The sequence below is a fragment of the Sander vitreus genome, chromosome 18, assembly GCF_031162955.1.
Source record: "Sander vitreus isolate 19-12246 chromosome 18, sanVit1, whole genome shotgun sequence".
In the NCBI taxonomy this organism is placed as follows: Eukaryota; Metazoa; Chordata; class Actinopteri; order Perciformes; family Percidae; genus Sander; species Sander vitreus.
The window spans coordinates 12,906,204-12,923,305 of NC_135872.1; the positions used below are offsets into that span (position 1 = coordinate 12,906,204).

General features: G+C 38.4%; 1 protein-coding gene and 1 pseudogene across 2 annotated transcripts; both read right to left on the bottom strand.

Annotated features, from left to right (window-relative positions):
- Positions 1-70: 70 nt before the first annotated feature.
- On the bottom strand, positions 71-7,384 carry LOC144533845 (hydroperoxide isomerase ALOXE3). Its single transcript, XM_078275411.1, has 14 exons — positions 6,713-7,384; positions 5,903-6,107; positions 5,699-5,780; positions 5,464-5,586; positions 5,217-5,320; positions 3,857-4,029; positions 3,549-3,692; positions 3,183-3,386; positions 2,187-2,273; positions 1,852-2,018; positions 1,542-1,663; positions 1,299-1,399; positions 869-1,039; positions 71-749 (listed from the first exon to the last, which is right to left on the bottom strand). The coding sequence occupies exons 1-14, from the start codon at positions 6,857-6,859 to the stop codon at positions 570-572; spliced, it is 2,010 nt and encodes a 669-aa protein (XP_078131537.1). The 5' UTR covers positions 6,860-7,384; the 3' UTR covers positions 71-569.
- Positions 7,385-7,517: 133 nt separating this feature from the next.
- On the bottom strand, positions 7,518-14,955 carry LOC144533441 (polyunsaturated fatty acid lipoxygenase ALOX15B-like; annotated as a pseudogene). The gene is made up of 14 exons (XR_013503434.1): positions 14,809-14,955; positions 14,264-14,465; positions 13,986-14,067; positions 13,754-13,876; positions 13,552-13,655; positions 13,320-13,494; positions 13,090-13,233; positions 12,818-13,019; positions 12,027-12,107; positions 11,758-11,921; positions 10,301-10,422; positions 9,843-9,940; positions 8,813-8,980; positions 7,518-8,701 (listed from the first exon to the last, which is right to left on the bottom strand). The product of XR_013503434.1 is annotated as a polyunsaturated fatty acid lipoxygenase ALOX15B-like (transcript).
- Positions 14,956-17,102: the final 2,147 nt, after the last annotated feature.

The window sequence follows — 17,102 nt, forward strand, 5'->3', positions numbered from 1 at the left end:
TTACAACACAATATAAAAAAATGACAAATGTATGGATACTATATTGTTTTTATTTATTTAATCGCTGTCCTTATGATCATTTGTTACAGGAAAGAAACCCGGAGTTATATTGCTGTTTTTGATTGCTGATACAGAACTTGAGTGTTCCTGCTTTCAGGATTGATATATAAATATGAATGTTATGCACTTATAGAAGTCTGAAACAACAACATCAAAAGCAGAAATGTACACAAATGCAAAACACTTTAAATATAAAACCCATTCACTTTCACAATTATTTAGGTGTTTTGGGCAACAGCCTAATTGGTAACTAGTGGCCTGTGTTAATCAGTTAAGTTTCTGCTCAACATAGTACTGTAGGTCTATATGTCACCATTATATGGGCCCACTCATTGTGACACAACCAAAATATAGTCCTCTTGTCCCAGCATGCAACACCTCACTAAACTGTCTCTACCACCTATTGTATCAGTAAATGCAAAGTATAACACACCTCCCAGCCTGCAAGACAGGTGTTAAGAAATGCATGGATACAATCATCTCATGCAGAATGGCTCCCTCAGACTCTCCTAAATAGCTACACTGTTCTCTATCTCAGCAGGGTTCAGATATGTGTAGGGTACTTCAAGCTGTGAGTTTCTTGTTGTAATTTCTTCACTGAGGTAAGACAACTCTGCTTGAAATTCCTTAATAATCTGCTTAGGGGCAGGCTCATCGAATCGTTCTTCGGGGTATATACCCATCGGAACCTGCCACATTGACAAAAACAAGACAGAAAATAAGACTGGTAAAAAAGAAAGCATGTTCAAATGTGGCCATGGTAGACCATAATTAACTTACTTTAAGTATTTATTAACACCATACTTACAATATCTGTGTATGTCTCTGAAAGCAGACGGGCCATTCCGACAAAGCTGACTGTCTCTCCAACATCTGGGAGGGTCTCCAAAATGGTGTTCATGCTTGACTGCCCCTTAGTGGTTGGAGGAGGTTTGTGCAGCAGGAGCGAGCTATTGGGCACCCAGGAGTAGTAGTCAAACTAAAATGAAAGAACCTTCAATATGTATCAACTTTGATGGGAAACCAATTCAATAAACTAATTCTAATGTTAAACATTAGAAAAAAGGGATGTACATTTATCTAGGAAATGCAACATTTGCACCATTGTAATGCTCAACTAATGCCCTGCTAAAGGGAAAAAGCAGATGGCATATCTGCCAAATGTTTAATACATTTGATAAAACAAACTCAATACTTGATCAAACATCAATACGCATTTCTTTGTCCCAACTATTTACCTGCCCACTGTTTACTGCAGCATGTTGAGCCGTCACTGTGAAGATCACCATGGTGATGAACTTGATTACTTCCTCAACGGTATGAAAGTCTGCTGGAAACCCTGTTGGCAGCATAGTCATCCGTCATTCACATTAAAAACTTAAAAATACTACAGGCTACTATTAAGTTATAAATGTAATTATATATATATATATATGTGTGTGTGTGTGTTTACAAATAACTTCAGAACATGGGTTAATTACCTGAGGCTTTGTTTCCTAAGAAGCCATGTGTGAATATCTCACTGATCCATTCTTGCAGCTCAGTGTCCTTATACACCTCACTGTCTGAGGCATAATAGTACTCCACTACTGCCTTCACAAAGCTGGTAAACACAAAAAAAAAAATGTATTTAAAATTTTCATTTAGTAAATAGTTGAATTTGAATTAGGCTTGGGCCTGTGTAAACATTTTCAAACCAGTTTTTATCATATGTCTGACAGAAAGACAGTGCTCAAGGAAAGACACCAGAAGTATTTAACCAAAAACCTGTTGGTTGTAAAATAAATAAACCTGTTGACAATGTTCCACAGCTTCAGGCCATCATCTCTGTAGTAGAAGTTGGGGATGGACTCCAGTCCTCGTTCTCTGATGTTCTCTGGCAGACAGAGGGAGCTGTAAGTCGTTTTAGAGAGAGCCCTTCCCATGAGCTCTTTCAGTCCATCATATCCAAGTGAACTCTACAAATTAATAATACACAAATATTTATTATCAAGCAGGTTTTGTAAAGTAAAACATAAAAGTACATTGTAAACAAAAATATCAAATGCTAAAACTTAGTTTTGCAATGGTGCAATATAATTGGAATAGTTTGAATATTCAGAAATGTATATTTTAAAAAGACATACTTTACTAAAAGCCCCATCAGGCCCAATTAGAGATTTGCGGCCTACAGTGTTTATGTGGAGAGTGTACCGGAAGTGTGGAAACAGCATCTGTACAGACAGAGGGAAGAATTTTAAAAGTCCAAGTAAGATGCTTATTTGAACAAACAACAGGAAGCACATCCTGGGTGGGTCAGTCATGAAAAGAAGCCATTAGGGGTGCATGATATATCGACTCAATATCGTTATCGCAATATACCGTTGCGCAATATTATATCGAAAGTGTTGCAATAAGTATGCAATATTTTGTTTATATTGTGGAGCGCTCCGTCCCGTCCGTTGGCTGTGTGGTTTGGTTGGGTACGATTTAGAGCCCGCTTGAAACGCTATAATGATCATTTCAGTTGCCAGTTACCGTGCCACTTGCACATGTTAGTACACATCAGCGCACGGGTCCACTACGTGACAAACCCGTACCACGTATGTGCATATTTCGAATATCGTGCAACCCTAGAAGCCATGAGCAAACGAAACTGTGAGAAGTTGTGGGAATGAGATGGAACAAAAAACATACAGTAGGCGCTAAGGCTCAGAATATCCAAACTCAAAGATGTGGAGCCTTGTGCTGGTCTTCCACTACATGTGCATATAACCCACACCACCTTTTTTTTATACTTTGTTCGTCATATTTATGTATTAATTATGTATTTATTATTAACAATATGTTAAAGTGTGACTATGGTGAGATCAAATATAACTGTAGCTACAAAGTTATGTGGTGGCCTAGAGGTTAAGGGTGCTGAACATGCAATTCCAACATCCCTGTTTAGAGTTTGACATTTATTGCATGGCATGCATTCCTCATCTCTCTTTCCCCTCATTTCCTGTCTCTGCTCTATCGACTCTGTAATAAAGACATACTGTAAAGCGCCCCAAGAAATACCTGAAAAATCATCAGTTCAGATCAAGGGAATAGAAAAAAAGTGCACCAGTACTATCACCTCTGCTGCGTAATTATACCTTGTAGAGGGGATGAATCACAGGGAAGCTGCGGAGAGCGGCAACAGTATAGACCTCTGCCAGGAAGTGAGTGTTCATGAGGTGATGGACTGCTTGATGATCCATGGAATCTGCATTTTTGATAAACATCTTGGCTAGCAGCCAGTCAGTCTCTGGGTCACTGGGCAGAAAGATGGGGTTCTGCTCAGAAGGTTGTTGATGCAGCTAGAATGTGATAAATACATATTTAGTTTTTATATGATAAAAAAGTCCAACAGGGCTTCTGAAAGCATGCTTATGTATTGTGGCATGTAATATGATTATGTAATTAGAACAATGCTTTTACTTAAGTTTATACAGTAAATGCTGTCACGGATTTGCTGTCACCTGTATTGCAATTGGCATCAGTTTGTTTTCTGGGTTCATGTAGAACAGACAGAGACCAGCAGTCACGGTCAGAGGTTCACCATTATAGGCTCTAGGGGGTATTCCATCCATCTTCTTCTGGTCATAGAGGAATATATTGCCTTTCTGTTTGGGAAGAAAAGATCGAAGAAAGAAGGGTTTAAGACCTCAAGAGGTATCACAGATTCGTCATCAATTGAGGCAATAGGATTCACAAACTTTTCATTTATGCACAAATCATCTCAAAGCAAGGATTATCACCCATTTTAAAGCCCCTCTTATATGTATACCTCCATTTCCTTCCGCAGAGAACTTCCCTCTTCCAGGAACAGCTTCACCATCTCCTCTGTGACTGGAAAGTTGGGGGGAAGCTCTGAGCAGCGCTTGATCACATTGGGGTTGACTGCGTTCAGAAACTGGGATCCATAAAAATCATCTTCCTTCCAGTGCTTTGCAACATACTCTGGAAGAATAGCAATTGTAATGTCTAAAATGTTTTTCTTTCAGGTTTGAAACAACATGATCATCATGGTAATTTAACTAAAAACAAGACTGTTGGTTTGTTCCAAAAAGGCTTTTGTAGGAGCCACATATCGGATGTTGGTTATGGTCTCATTTATGTTGTTTGTTGATTATTGTGTTGTGCACTGATATGGCAGGTGGTGGGCGTTTTCATCGCGGTTTGAGCGGAAGTGATAATCTATTTGTTTGCTTCACCTGTGCACCTGGGTTTTTTGGGCATTGACAGAGAGGGGGTGAGCCTGGGAGCGAATACTTTCTGTTGACCGCATCATGCATTACGCTGCATTAATGCAATTATTCTACTCACTAGGTAACAATTACATTTGGTAACTGCAGTGCTAAGTGTATTATACGTGTGGAAGAAAAAGAATAAAAATCATTGCAATACAATCTCAAGCGCGTCACAGTGTGCATCTCTCAGTGTTTAGCCCCTCGCGGCAGCACTATTTTGGACTGCTTACAGCCGCAATAGCTTTTACTTTGTAGAAAAACAAATCATTTCAGGAACAACAATTAGTCTAATGTGATTTGACATTGTTAGGTCGTTTTCATAGATTACATTGAGTCATTGCTATTTGAGAAGCAGCAGATTGCAATCAGAACCAACAAAAGAGATGTTGGAATGGTGCTATCACACTGGGCTTGTGTTGTTTTTTTTTATTAAATTATTGAACCTTTTTAAACAGAATATATTTCAAGTAAAATGCATAATCATAGTTATACAAGGAATGTTTAACCAAATATATTATTGTTGAACTTAGAAATGTTTCTTGGGTTAGATCATCCCATATTGACAAATGTTAAGCTCACAAGAGTTGTCGTGCATACGTTTCAAGAGCCGAAAAACGAAGAGAAAACTAAAAGGTGAAAATAATTCTAAACTATTTGCACTGGACAGAATATGTGGTTTCACCCTATTTGTTAAAAATAAAAATAAAAAATGAAATCCATTATGGATTACAAAGATCTTATTGCCAAATCAATCTAATTAATTTTAGATGCAGTTTTATCAAAGTGCGTTCTTATTAACACTTAAATCCTTATATGCAGTTACTTGTTATGAAACTATGAAAATGACGTTGTGGTGAGTTATGCTGCTTAACTGAAAAATGGAAAATAAAAATCTACCTGACATTGCTGTCTTTTTCCAACAGAAGATCTTTTTCATGTCTTCAATTCTTTCCCATTTTTCAGTAGATCCAATCAGCCCCTTCAGCTTAAGTTCAATACCACTGAAGTAAGGTAGAAAAGAGAAACACAATACAGGCTTAAACAAAATATTGATATAAATGCTTCAAATTTACTTTTTGCCTCAAAACATAGAGAATATGACTATTTTGGAATCCGGTTGTGTTCCTCATATATGTAGACCCACATTCTCCTTTTTGTGTCATCTATTTCAGTTGTTTTGGTCTTGGAGAAGCGGATTTCAGCTGGGAGTTCAGACGCATTATCACAATGGTTGATGTGAGGTAGTCCTTCAGCCATAATCTTCCATCTAAAGAAACAGAGAAAGTTACTGAAAAGCACCTAAACATTTCTCCAGGTAAACTTTTGAGACCTTAAGAGCAGCTCTAGCTACACACTATTCTGCACACACGAAAACGTACTGGTAAGAGCTCTTGTTAAGTATCAGCTCTTTTTTCCGGTGGTCAATCAACAGGGGATGAGCCTCCTCAAAAACCTTCATGGCTGGGACATAAAAAGAACAGTTAAAATTGAATTGATAAAAATAACAATTGCCAAAACAAGTGATATCCATAAAGCTTAATATTAATGATCATAATCAACTATTTTGGGAACTTAAAGCAGACCTTTCCCTCCTCTCAGCTCCACCAGTTCTCCTCTGGAGATCCATCTGTAACAGGGAAAAAGAATGGCATCTCCTTCTGGAGTCGTCACCACTATTTTGGAGAAGTACCACTCATCGTCTTGGCTGAACAAAAACGGATCTTTCTCCACCTTGACAAGCAGGAGCTTCCCCAAAGACAAACTGGTTTTCAAGGTGTAGGTCCCTGTCTGGAAATAGGGATTAATGTAAATATGAACAAAGTAAGCAAAAAGTGTTGAAAGAGGTTGTTTTCAAACCGCAAATAAAATGCTAAAAAAAAAACTCCCAAATAAAATATAGTACAGTTAAACATGTATGTTATGGTGTACACATTTAACTCAAAATATTTAGTAGAACATGATAAAGGCAACATCTAAAGAGTGCCTATGTCAGCCAAAGTCTTCAGTCTTCTAAAAATTGTATTATATAAAATATTAATTTTATAAATGACATTTTCTTTTAGAAAGATTAACTGAATTAAAGTTAACTGTCCAAAAGACTGTGTCTAAAAGATTAGTTTTTAACAAACTGTAAATTTGCTCCTGGGCCTCTCAGCCCTTGAATTAGGAACTAAAATTTTAAGTGCTCACTAGATTGCCACATGCTGGTGCCATTTGTTCTGTATAATTAAGTGTAGTAATAAATTAAGATACATGTAATGTACTCTAGTTATTAGATAGACAAATTATACCCCGAAATAAATGTACAGTATGCACAAACAAAAGCCATTTCGTTGTCCCAGATCTAATTTGACAATCACTATATGATCAAAGTTCGACGTGATTCAACTTACTGTCCCAGTTGTAAAGTCGGGGCCAAAGTTGTCCAACTCCGTTCTCTCACTCTGCCCTTCAGTTCCAAATAAGGTGACATGTATGTGGTCCCATGTTCCTGCATATTGCATGTCCCCTGTTGTTACCTCTAGATTGTACTCAGCCATGGTCACTCCGTGGAAACTATCTAGATAAAAGAAACAAAATAAAATCTCTAAATTGCAGCGTGAATGCTCCAAAACTCTGCATAAGAAAACTTTAAATTTGCAAATATTTAATTTACTATAAGCCTTTATATTTTTTTTCTAGACTCAAAATTTTAATCCACAGGCACCAAAAAAAGCATGTTAATGCTTAACTATCTAGTATTATTCTGCATAGACTGTTACATGGACAGTGTTTTGATCAAATGTCATGAGAAAGTTCCTACTTACACCTTCAGATGGAGGCTGTGTTAATACCTCTTTGCCTTATAGGGAGCTGCAGGTCCAGGTTTTCCCTCTCTGTGGTCTGTGTTCTTGCCCTCAGTCTCTTTATGTAGCAAGCCCTCCACCCTAACTTTAATCTTTTAGAAACTACCTCCCCTGGTGTGTGCATTTACATAACAGGTCACGTAACTCTAAACAATGGGTTTCTGGTTTTTATGTATATACAAGTGGCTATAGAGGGTGAGGGGTATGAGCAGCACCACCCATTTTAGCCCCAGAGCAAGACTAACCTGATTTCTAACCTGATTTCTGAGGGGGGGGAGGAGAAAACCTTAGTAAATATAAATGTTTAAGATAAACCAGTCACTTGGTATGTTATACAGTAACTCTGCATTCATGAAGATTAACTGGTCACTTTAAAGCAACACCAAAGATTCCTTTGTACCTTAAACTAATGTTTCCAAAATCGTTTCACTGGGTCATCAACTCATAACAGGGTGAACGGCACTTCTGCATTCGCTTTGCAGCCCTCTAATCGGCTATAACCGCACTATGCAAGTCAGATCGGGTAGCGGATCTGTAGTTCAAATGAGAACTAATGGACACAATTCCGCTCCCAAACTGCTTTGGTGTTGTTTTGAAACACATCGTGGACTGTAGTGCTGTTATGCTTCGTACACCTACAGTAAATATGACCCTAATGCTCATTGTTAGAACTTCCATTGTTATCTGTAATCGTTCTGTTTATTGTACAATTTACGCATTCAAACCCACAATAACTGATAGAAAATTTTACCTCAATACTAATTTAAACCAAATAAAGCATGCCTCTGCCAAGAGTGCACAGTCCCTTAATGGTGTTAAGTGACTTTAATAACAGGTCCATCGGCAATACTAGACCCCACCCTTAATGTTCTAAAGATTGCTCACTGTCTTTTCTTGCCTAACCTACCTAACGTAGTGATATCCTGTTTGGTTGCACAGCAAATGTCAAAGAAAAGCTTTTTTTTTTTTTTTAAACAGCATAATTTCTTACATATTATACTAGTGATTTGAAGACCACCCTAGCTGCTCTGTCAGGCATTGTGATACTTTGAAAACAAATGTATAATATTCGTATGTCTGCGTTTACCATGTTAGCCATTTTTAGCATTACCATGTTAGCCTTTTTTTAACATTTGAACGGTTTACTGCAAACTATTGTACTTCGGACCAGTCCTATATATAACTTGACACACCTAATGGAACAAAGTACATCATCCATATAAATGTGAATCTTTACTTTCAGGATACGCTTACAGTGTCAGTCACAGTACATGAATCATGGCTCAATGTTTGCAGTACCTTGGACAACAAAGCTATGACAGCTTGTTTACTACAGTTGAAAAAAAAAATTCTTGGTCAAATAGTGACACTGTTTTCTATTTCTTTAGGGTTCAAGTATGTATAAGGCAGCTCAAGCTCAGAGTTCCTCTTGTTAATAGCCACACTGAGGGAGGACAGCTCTGCTTGAAAATCCTCGATCATCTGTAAGGCTGCAGGCTCTTCAAAGCGTTGCTCGGGATAAGTACCCAGAGGTACCTGACAAAGACAAAACCAAAATATCATGTTAGGGAATAGCAATCTATGAAAGGGAGAATTGCTAGTCCAACACCTGTGTCCGTTTTGATTAAGAAAACCCGTCAAACTTACAAAATCACTATACTTCCTGCTGAGCTGCCACACATTGGACATAACTCCTGCAAATGATTTATTTGGTAGAGTCGCCAAGATGGCCTCCATACTTGACTGTCCCTTTGTTGTTGGAGGAGCTTGGAACAACAACAGTGGAGCATTGGGAGTCCAACCTAGAAAATCAAACTTTAGAAGACACAGCAGCCATTAAAACAAGCACTATTGACATTAAGCTGTACAATTAAGGGATAGCTTGACATTGATCAATTATTCTAATCTACTGTAGCTAATGGCATTTGTTTTCTTGCTGGGAGTTGGATCACATGATTGATACCACGCTCATTTCTGTATGCTAAATACGTATGTAGCTGGCAGCGTTGAGCAAGTTACTTGAAAAATTGAATTACTCATGACAAGTTACTCTCAATTCATTTCTCAGTTTCTTTACTCAGCCCAGCAACAACTCCAAGCCCATATATTTCATCTTCTGTATTTAGCATGTGTAGAAATAGTATACAAGACATTGTGGTGTAACAGTCAGCTTATGTTTAAAACTTTGCTTGTCCTTATCCCCAGACACTGCACAGGTCCAGTTCACACACACACCATTCAAATCAAAACTAGCCTAGCCTGAAGGCTTACCAGTGAATAATGTTAGCTGTCTTGATAAGATCACACCACATGTAATTAAGATAAATTAGGCGTCTTGATTATATGCCATCTGTCCACTGAGCACAGAAACCAAACTGATATCAACCCTCTAACTCCCAGTAAGACAGTGGGATTAATAACTAATGCAATTCATTTTGGACAGAGCCAGGCTAACTGTTCCAGTCTTATTGCTGTGCAAGATAACCAGCTTCATGTTTACCATACAAACAAATGTTATCGCTCTTCTCATCCAACTCTGCAAGAGAGCAAATAAATGCATTTCCCAAAAAGTTAACTATGACCCTTTTTTAATTTCAACTACTGTTCAAAATAAATGTAACAAATGTTTAATTAAAACATGAACAGGTGTTAATTCTTAGCATTACAAAATGTTTACCTGTGCACGGCCCACTGCAGCATGCTGAACTGATGTGAAGATCACCATAGTGACAAACTTGATAAGTTCCACCACAGTTTGAAAGCTTGATGGGATTCCTGTCGGGAATGTTTGTTAAAATAAATCCACTACTGTACAACGTAACGCAAATCCCTAACAAAGCATTGCCCCCTTTTGTACAGTTTGTTATCTAAAAATAACAAGGACCATAATTTCAATTCTCATCCTATATCCTAATTTTACTTACCCATTTCAAGCAAGTTTTAAGTCTGTGTAGGTTTAAGTGCAATGCATGTGACATCATTTTTTAGGCTTCCATCTTCAATCTATCCCCTCTTGATAATTCAAGATAATTTTATAGCAAAAAAATAAATTACATTAGGCCCGTCTCTTGGGAAAAAAAAACATTTATGCAAGCATTTTGGGGAGAATATAGCCGACCAATAGACGTGAGATACCTGAGTCACCATTTCCCAGAAATCCATAGTAGAAGATCTCATTGATCCATTCCTGGAGCTCAGAATCTGCAGACACTTCACTGTCAGATGGATAATAATATGCCACTATTGCCTTGACAAAGCTGAGGAACGAACATACATACCATTACATATGTGTGTTCCAGTGTTTGGAAGTATCTGGTATCACTAAGTGCAGGGTTAGTTAAGGCAGTTAAAATTGTATTCTTTGACTCTGTTAATCAGCACCTGAATTTGTACATAAGATTCCTCAGCACAGCATGGAAGGTGGGAACATTACTCGTCACAAACAAATGACTAGCACTGGTCCATCTTGGACACTTCAACAAAATTCTAAGTGCATCATTGTATGCCACCTTTCTTATTTATCTTTGCTTATATAATACATTATATTGTGGCCGGGTTGGGTCAATGGGTAGAGCAGGTGCACATATACTGAGAGGCTTATGTCTCGACACAGACGTCCAGGGTTCGAGTCCGACTTGTGACGATTTCCTGCATGTCTTCCCCCTCTCTCACCTAGCTGTCCTATCAATTAAAAAGGCAGAAACCCCCCCCCCAAAAAAAAAAAAACCTAAGTTGAATATGATTCACAATAGCCATTGAGGGCTTTACAACATGTTGACTATAGACAGTTTATAATTACAGATTCTTAAAGCGTATCTAGTTTGAGTATTTGTTTCCCCTGCTCATTTTTATCTAATGTGCCAAACATTTGATCCTCAGTTCATGAAAGCGGGTCGACTGCCAGCTAGTCTATTGCGCGTTTTACAGTAGCTGCAGCCAAGCTGGCCGGATTTATAGTGCGCGAGCAGAGGTCGCTCCGTAGCAGACGTTTTGGTAAAAATAGGCCAACGATTGTGTCATAACCACGCAACTTACTGTCGCATAGTAGAGGAATCACCGTATAGTACAGGAGAAGCTCGCAGGCAGTTTCGACTTACATTAGCTGTTTAAGTTGAATTACTAATGTTAACTAACATTTTAGTTAGCAATAATTAGCCTGTGTCCATGTTCTCTCCTTACATATACCTATGCTCTCCGTCTCTGCAATATTGGGAATGATTGAGATTTATCTTGGCACAGCTACCAGAAGACTTCCAACTTTCAGACAGGTTGCTCACGTCACATTTACGTCGTCTCTCTCAGTTAGAGGCTACGCAGTAACGCTCAGCGCTCACCGGAAAAGTGCTTCTAATATCCTTCACTGGTCTCCGTCCAGAGCAACGGGATCTGTTGGTCCATTCTTATAACCATCTATGCTATTGTATAACGCCCTTTAAGCCTTGAAGTTCCACTTCCGGGAAATAAATGCCAATAAACCAGAGCACGTTTTTCTCCCAACCCGTAATGCTGTGTGGACTAGCCAGACCCTCCTCTGGAGCGTGTGGAGGATGGTCTGGCAAAGCGAGACTAACTGCCAGCAGGCAGAAGTTTACCTGTTGGTGATGCTCCACAGCCTCAGTGAATCATCTCTGTAATAAAAGTCAGGGATTGACTCCAGTCCTCTAGCTGCAATGTTTTCAGGCAGGCAGAGTGAGGTGTAGGTCATTTTGGAGAGGCCCCTTATCAGTTCAGTTACTCCGTCTGCTCCAAGTGAAGTCTGAAAAATTACAAGCAGTTTTATACTATACCACGTTATTGGTCATGGTCATAATATTTAATCAATTCATGTGAATTTCTAAAATGCATAATTTTTTTAAGTCACATTTCCAAGAAGTCTACCAGGCCCATAAAGACGAGCAAGGATATTTATATGGAGGGTATATCGATGATGGGGGATCAGCAGCTGTTAAAAAAGGACACTGAATATTGAGCCAAGTTAAGAAACATACAATCCTCATCTTTTCCAGCAACACTGCAATCAAGACTCTTGCGATGGGATCACTCCAGCCGCAAAGCCAAAATCGGACCAGGGTGAAGTGTGTGGGGGAGGGGGGTGAATGGCCCCTTCCCTACTTTCTACCACTCTACTTCTGGCGCAATTGCTCAGACCACACCCGTTTTCCAACTCGACCTTCATTTTGATTTCAACTACACACTTGCAAAGTTTTGTGACTACATGCTGCACTGTTGTGACGCTTTCACAGTGAAAAAATAGAAACATCTGGCAAACCGCTTCCAATTAGAGCAACACTAGAGAAATTTTCCTGCTTCGGTCCCTCTACAGGTTGCAAGCGGAATTGTCCAGTACAATATTGTCCAGTTCATTCTGACAAACTTGCATAATGTAATTCCGCTTCCAACCTGTAGTGGGACCGAAGCAGGAAAAGTTCTCTAGTGTTGCTTTAAAAACTTCTTCCGTGTTAGTTACCTGCCGCAACAGCGGTAACATTTGGGACCAAGTGTGTGTGTTATCATGGCAAAAACTATGTTTTAGACACCTACTACTGCCGTACACACACACACACGCGTCTTCAGGACATTTAGCCATGATGACACATGGTGAAAAACAATAGCAGCGTTGCTGAAGCGGCGTAGATAGAAATAAAGGCCTACCTTGTGCAGGGGGTGAATCATTGGGAGGTTGCGAAGTGTCACCATTGTAAAAACTTCAGCTAGTAGATGAGTGTTCTGCAAATGACTGATCACTTGGTTATAGAGGGCATCTGCATTCCTCACATATTTTGGCTAGCAGCCAGTCAGACTTCAAGTCGTTAGGCAGAAAAATTGGGGTCTCCTCTGAGGGCTGCTGACCGAGCTGAGGAAGGAGGCATATTTAAGTTTGCAGAAGGTGATAAGTGACAAGTAATTAATGAGATAAGAGAAACCTGAATTGCGATGGGCAGTAGTTTCTTTTCTGGATTTAGGTACAGCAAGCAGAGAGCAGCAGTCAGTGCTACTGGTTTACCATCAATAACTCTTGTTGGCAGACCATCCATGATCTCGTAATCATTAATGAATATATTGCCCTTCTGTAGAATAGAAATTACTATTGTTTAGGAAAAAAAAAAAAATGCTTTAAAATATCTAAAAATCACAGAAATTGTGCTCATCATACCTTAATCTCTTCAGTCAAAAGAGACTCCGTTGGCCAGAAAAGGTTTCACCATTTCCTCAGTTACAGGGAAGTTGGAGGGCAGCTTTGAGCAACGTTTGATCATAAAGGAGGTCGCTCCATTAAGGATCTGGTATCCAAAAAAAGTCATTATCCTCCCAGTGCTCCGAAACATACTCTGGGACATAAAGGATCTATTTTACAGAGCGGTAAACATGCCATTTCGAGAGCCTACCTGAGACGGGTGTCTTTTTGAACCATGAGACCACCTTCATGGCCTCAAAGCTTTCAAAGTGCTCAGTAGAATCTTTCAGACCTTTCAGTTCAAGTTCTGCCGATCTGGATAACGCAAAGTTGTTTTTGTTTATTGCACTAGTTATTTATGTTATATTGTTAAGCATTTAAAATGGTAGGAGTAGTATGGTTGGAGCACTTGCGCTGCTTCTGATGTGTATCTATACTCAAAGGCTTTTGAGAACGAGAAGCTGATTTCTACAGGAATAGCTTTTGGATCATCAATGTTTAAGATGTACGACAATCCTTCTGCATACTTATCCCATCTGTGGAGGAAAACAGAAAATTAAGGACATCCAAAAAATATGATTCTCAATCAACGTTTATAGAGGTGAACCTTGTTACACTCTAAATTGATATGGACGGAAAACTCACTTGTACATTAATTTTTGTTTGACCAATTCTTTTTTCCGTTGGTCTACTAGTCGAGGATGGAGATCTTCAAAAGCTTTTGTAGCTGTGTGGATAACAGCCCAGGGATGGATAAAAATTGAATATAGACATATCTAAACAAATATCTAAACAAAGATCTCATACAAATGTGATCAAAGCAATATTGCATCGTTTTTAGCTTTCACATAGCCCCTGTGACACTCCAAATGATTAACATTTAAAGAAATGGCTCCTTACAAGTGGGAATATACTTCACTGACCTCTCCCCCCTCTCATCACAAATTCCCCTCTGGACAGCCAACTGTGACAGGGGAATAGAATTTCATCCTCCTCAGGTGTCTTCACCACTATCTTGGAGCAAAACCAATCCTTTTCTGGGGATTCATGGAAAGGATCTTTTTCCAACTTGAGGAGGAGAAGACATCCTAAAGAAAGAAGTGTAGTCACAGAATACGTTTCCACCTGTGGTTGGAGAGGTTGATGCAAGCAGGAATATTAGCATATACCAAATGGCTCAATATTAAATATATGGGCATATAGTAAGCTTTTTCCTCAAAACCAAACAAAACCGTTCCCACGCCGAAGGTTTTGTTATGATTTCACATCAAGCGCAAAAAAACTGCTAATTAATGATTGAGCTTTTAAAAATAGAAGGGAAAAAAGGCAACGAAAGGAAATTTCCACCAGAGTTCAAAAAAAAAAAAAAAAAATTAATAATAATCAAGTCTTAGAGCCTAAAATTAAGGTTACATAATAAATGAACGCAAATCTGAACAATTGCAATTATTACAGTTTTACAACTTACCTTTCCAGTTTTCTCATCCAATCCAAAACTGGTCAGCGGAGTGCGCTCAGATTGCTTCTCAGTGCCGATCAGGGTAACATACAAGTTATCAAATGTGCCTGCTTGCAGCATGCTTCCTGTTGTCACTTCCAGAGTGTACACAGCCATAATGCCTGACTAGCTACAACAACTGAGACAAACAATAGCAACAAAAAAAAACAACACTAATTACATACAATAAATAGGTTTTCTCCACCCTCAAACTGGCAAATATGTTGGTATCAAAAATGCACAAACATTATGTTTCTATTCTTGGTAAACAGATGAAGCTCAATGAAGACAGAACACATTTGAACCACTAATCATGTCTAGCAGGAATCCCAGCACCACTTGAGTAATTTAACAGAAATCACAGGTGTTGGACATTCCCTAATTACAAGAGTACTGAGACCTCAGAGTGTTTCTCATCTAGGAGGTGATCAGTCCATCAAAAGGTAAGATGTGGACTTAAACATGTCAAAACAGTAATAATTTAATTTTGCTCTTATTCTCACAATTAAAAATATGTGCCATTCACAAATGTTCCTGAATGTTAAGCTGGTCTCAGCCCCCACATTATTTAAGAGAGCTCCAGGGGTTTCCTAAATCAGTTGGGAGGGGCCAGCAGAGGCAGCAGCTGAACTTGCCATATCTTGAAAATGATTAATAAAATAATTGAAAAATGATACAAGATCTATTTCAATACCCACACTCCTATACAACATTAAAACGTTATGATAATGATGGTTTGAGCAAAATTACAATCAAATGTTCACACATTTGTTTGATTCTTCCTAATGTTCACATTAACCATATGTATATTGATTATGAGGCTTTTTTTTTTTAATAATGGAAAGATCAACATTGTATTTTCAGAGAATAGTTCACATTAAAGAACAATGGGCTGATGATATATGGACTAAAGCAAAATGCTATTGTTTAGGATGATAATGTATGAATATGGTACTGATGTTGAATCATATCTTTATGTGCCTAGCTGAGATTACCAGTTGATGCTGAAACTAAACAGTATGTCAGTCTGGAAGAAGAAAAGTGGATTTGTTCAATGTGCTTTAATTATATGGAATTTGTTTCAGTTGTCCCTTTTAATGAGAACTGTTTTTCTTTTTTAGTAAGATAAAAACAAATAGATTTTGTACATATAGATGCTGCACAAGGCTGGGTTGGCTGTTCACATATATGCGTTTTAACTTTGTTTTTCTACTGAGAGCTATGCACATTTGTTATGGTGACAGGACTCATTTCAAACCTGGCTTTCAACAGAGACTTGCTCACTGGCTTTGTGATGGGATTTTTTTTTATGGTTAAAAGCTGGTAGATCCTCCTGTAATGGTTATTATTTACATATCTAAAATCTAATCTGCAAAATTGTTTTGCATAACTGGATCTGGGCCACAATGAACTCCAGTGAAGTCATAGTTCAACAACTATCCATCAATCAGTCAGAATTGCAAGGCTGTAAAAAAAACTGTCTCTTACTTATGTTTAAGTATGAAATACGAGTATAAATATTTTTTGTTTTTGAAAATATTCTGTTCAATGTCTACATTTGATGAACAACAAAGTCTACAGCCATGCTAGCACGTCCGTGAGGCTGTACTATACTGTCTATGGTACTAAGGTAAAGAGTTGGTTTGAGCTAAATGTAATGTCAGCATGCTCCCTATGACAATGCTAACATGCTGATGTGTAAGCAGGTATAACGTTTACTTTGTTCACCATCTAGCAAGCTGGTTTGCAAGCTAACATTGGGTCATACGCCCTAAACACAACGCACAGCTGAGGCTGATGGTAATGTCATTAGTTTTAAATGTAGAGTGTTTGGTCATAAACCAAAGTACTGGACAAATTAAAATGTGGACCTAAAACTAGAGGAATGGTTAGGGGATCACCAAAGTGTTTAATACATTTGTGGAACATGAATGTATGTACCAAATTTCCTGGCAATACATCTAATAGTATTTTAAATGTTACATTAAATCAAAACGGTCCACCTCATGTTGGCACTAAACTCAGTGCTCGCCAAAGTCATTAAGGGGCTTGAACGTAATGGCAAATCTCATGTAAACCATCTAATAGTTGCTGAGATATTTCAGTCTGGACCAAAGTGGTGGGTCGATTGATGATGTCATGATTTGTTTAATGTGGGTTAAATAGGTGGGTGAGTTCTGTTCAATATATATAAGAGCAACATCCCTTTCAACCACTTACAATGACTCAGGGTGTCCACATGGCTTAGGAGTTAAGATGCTGAA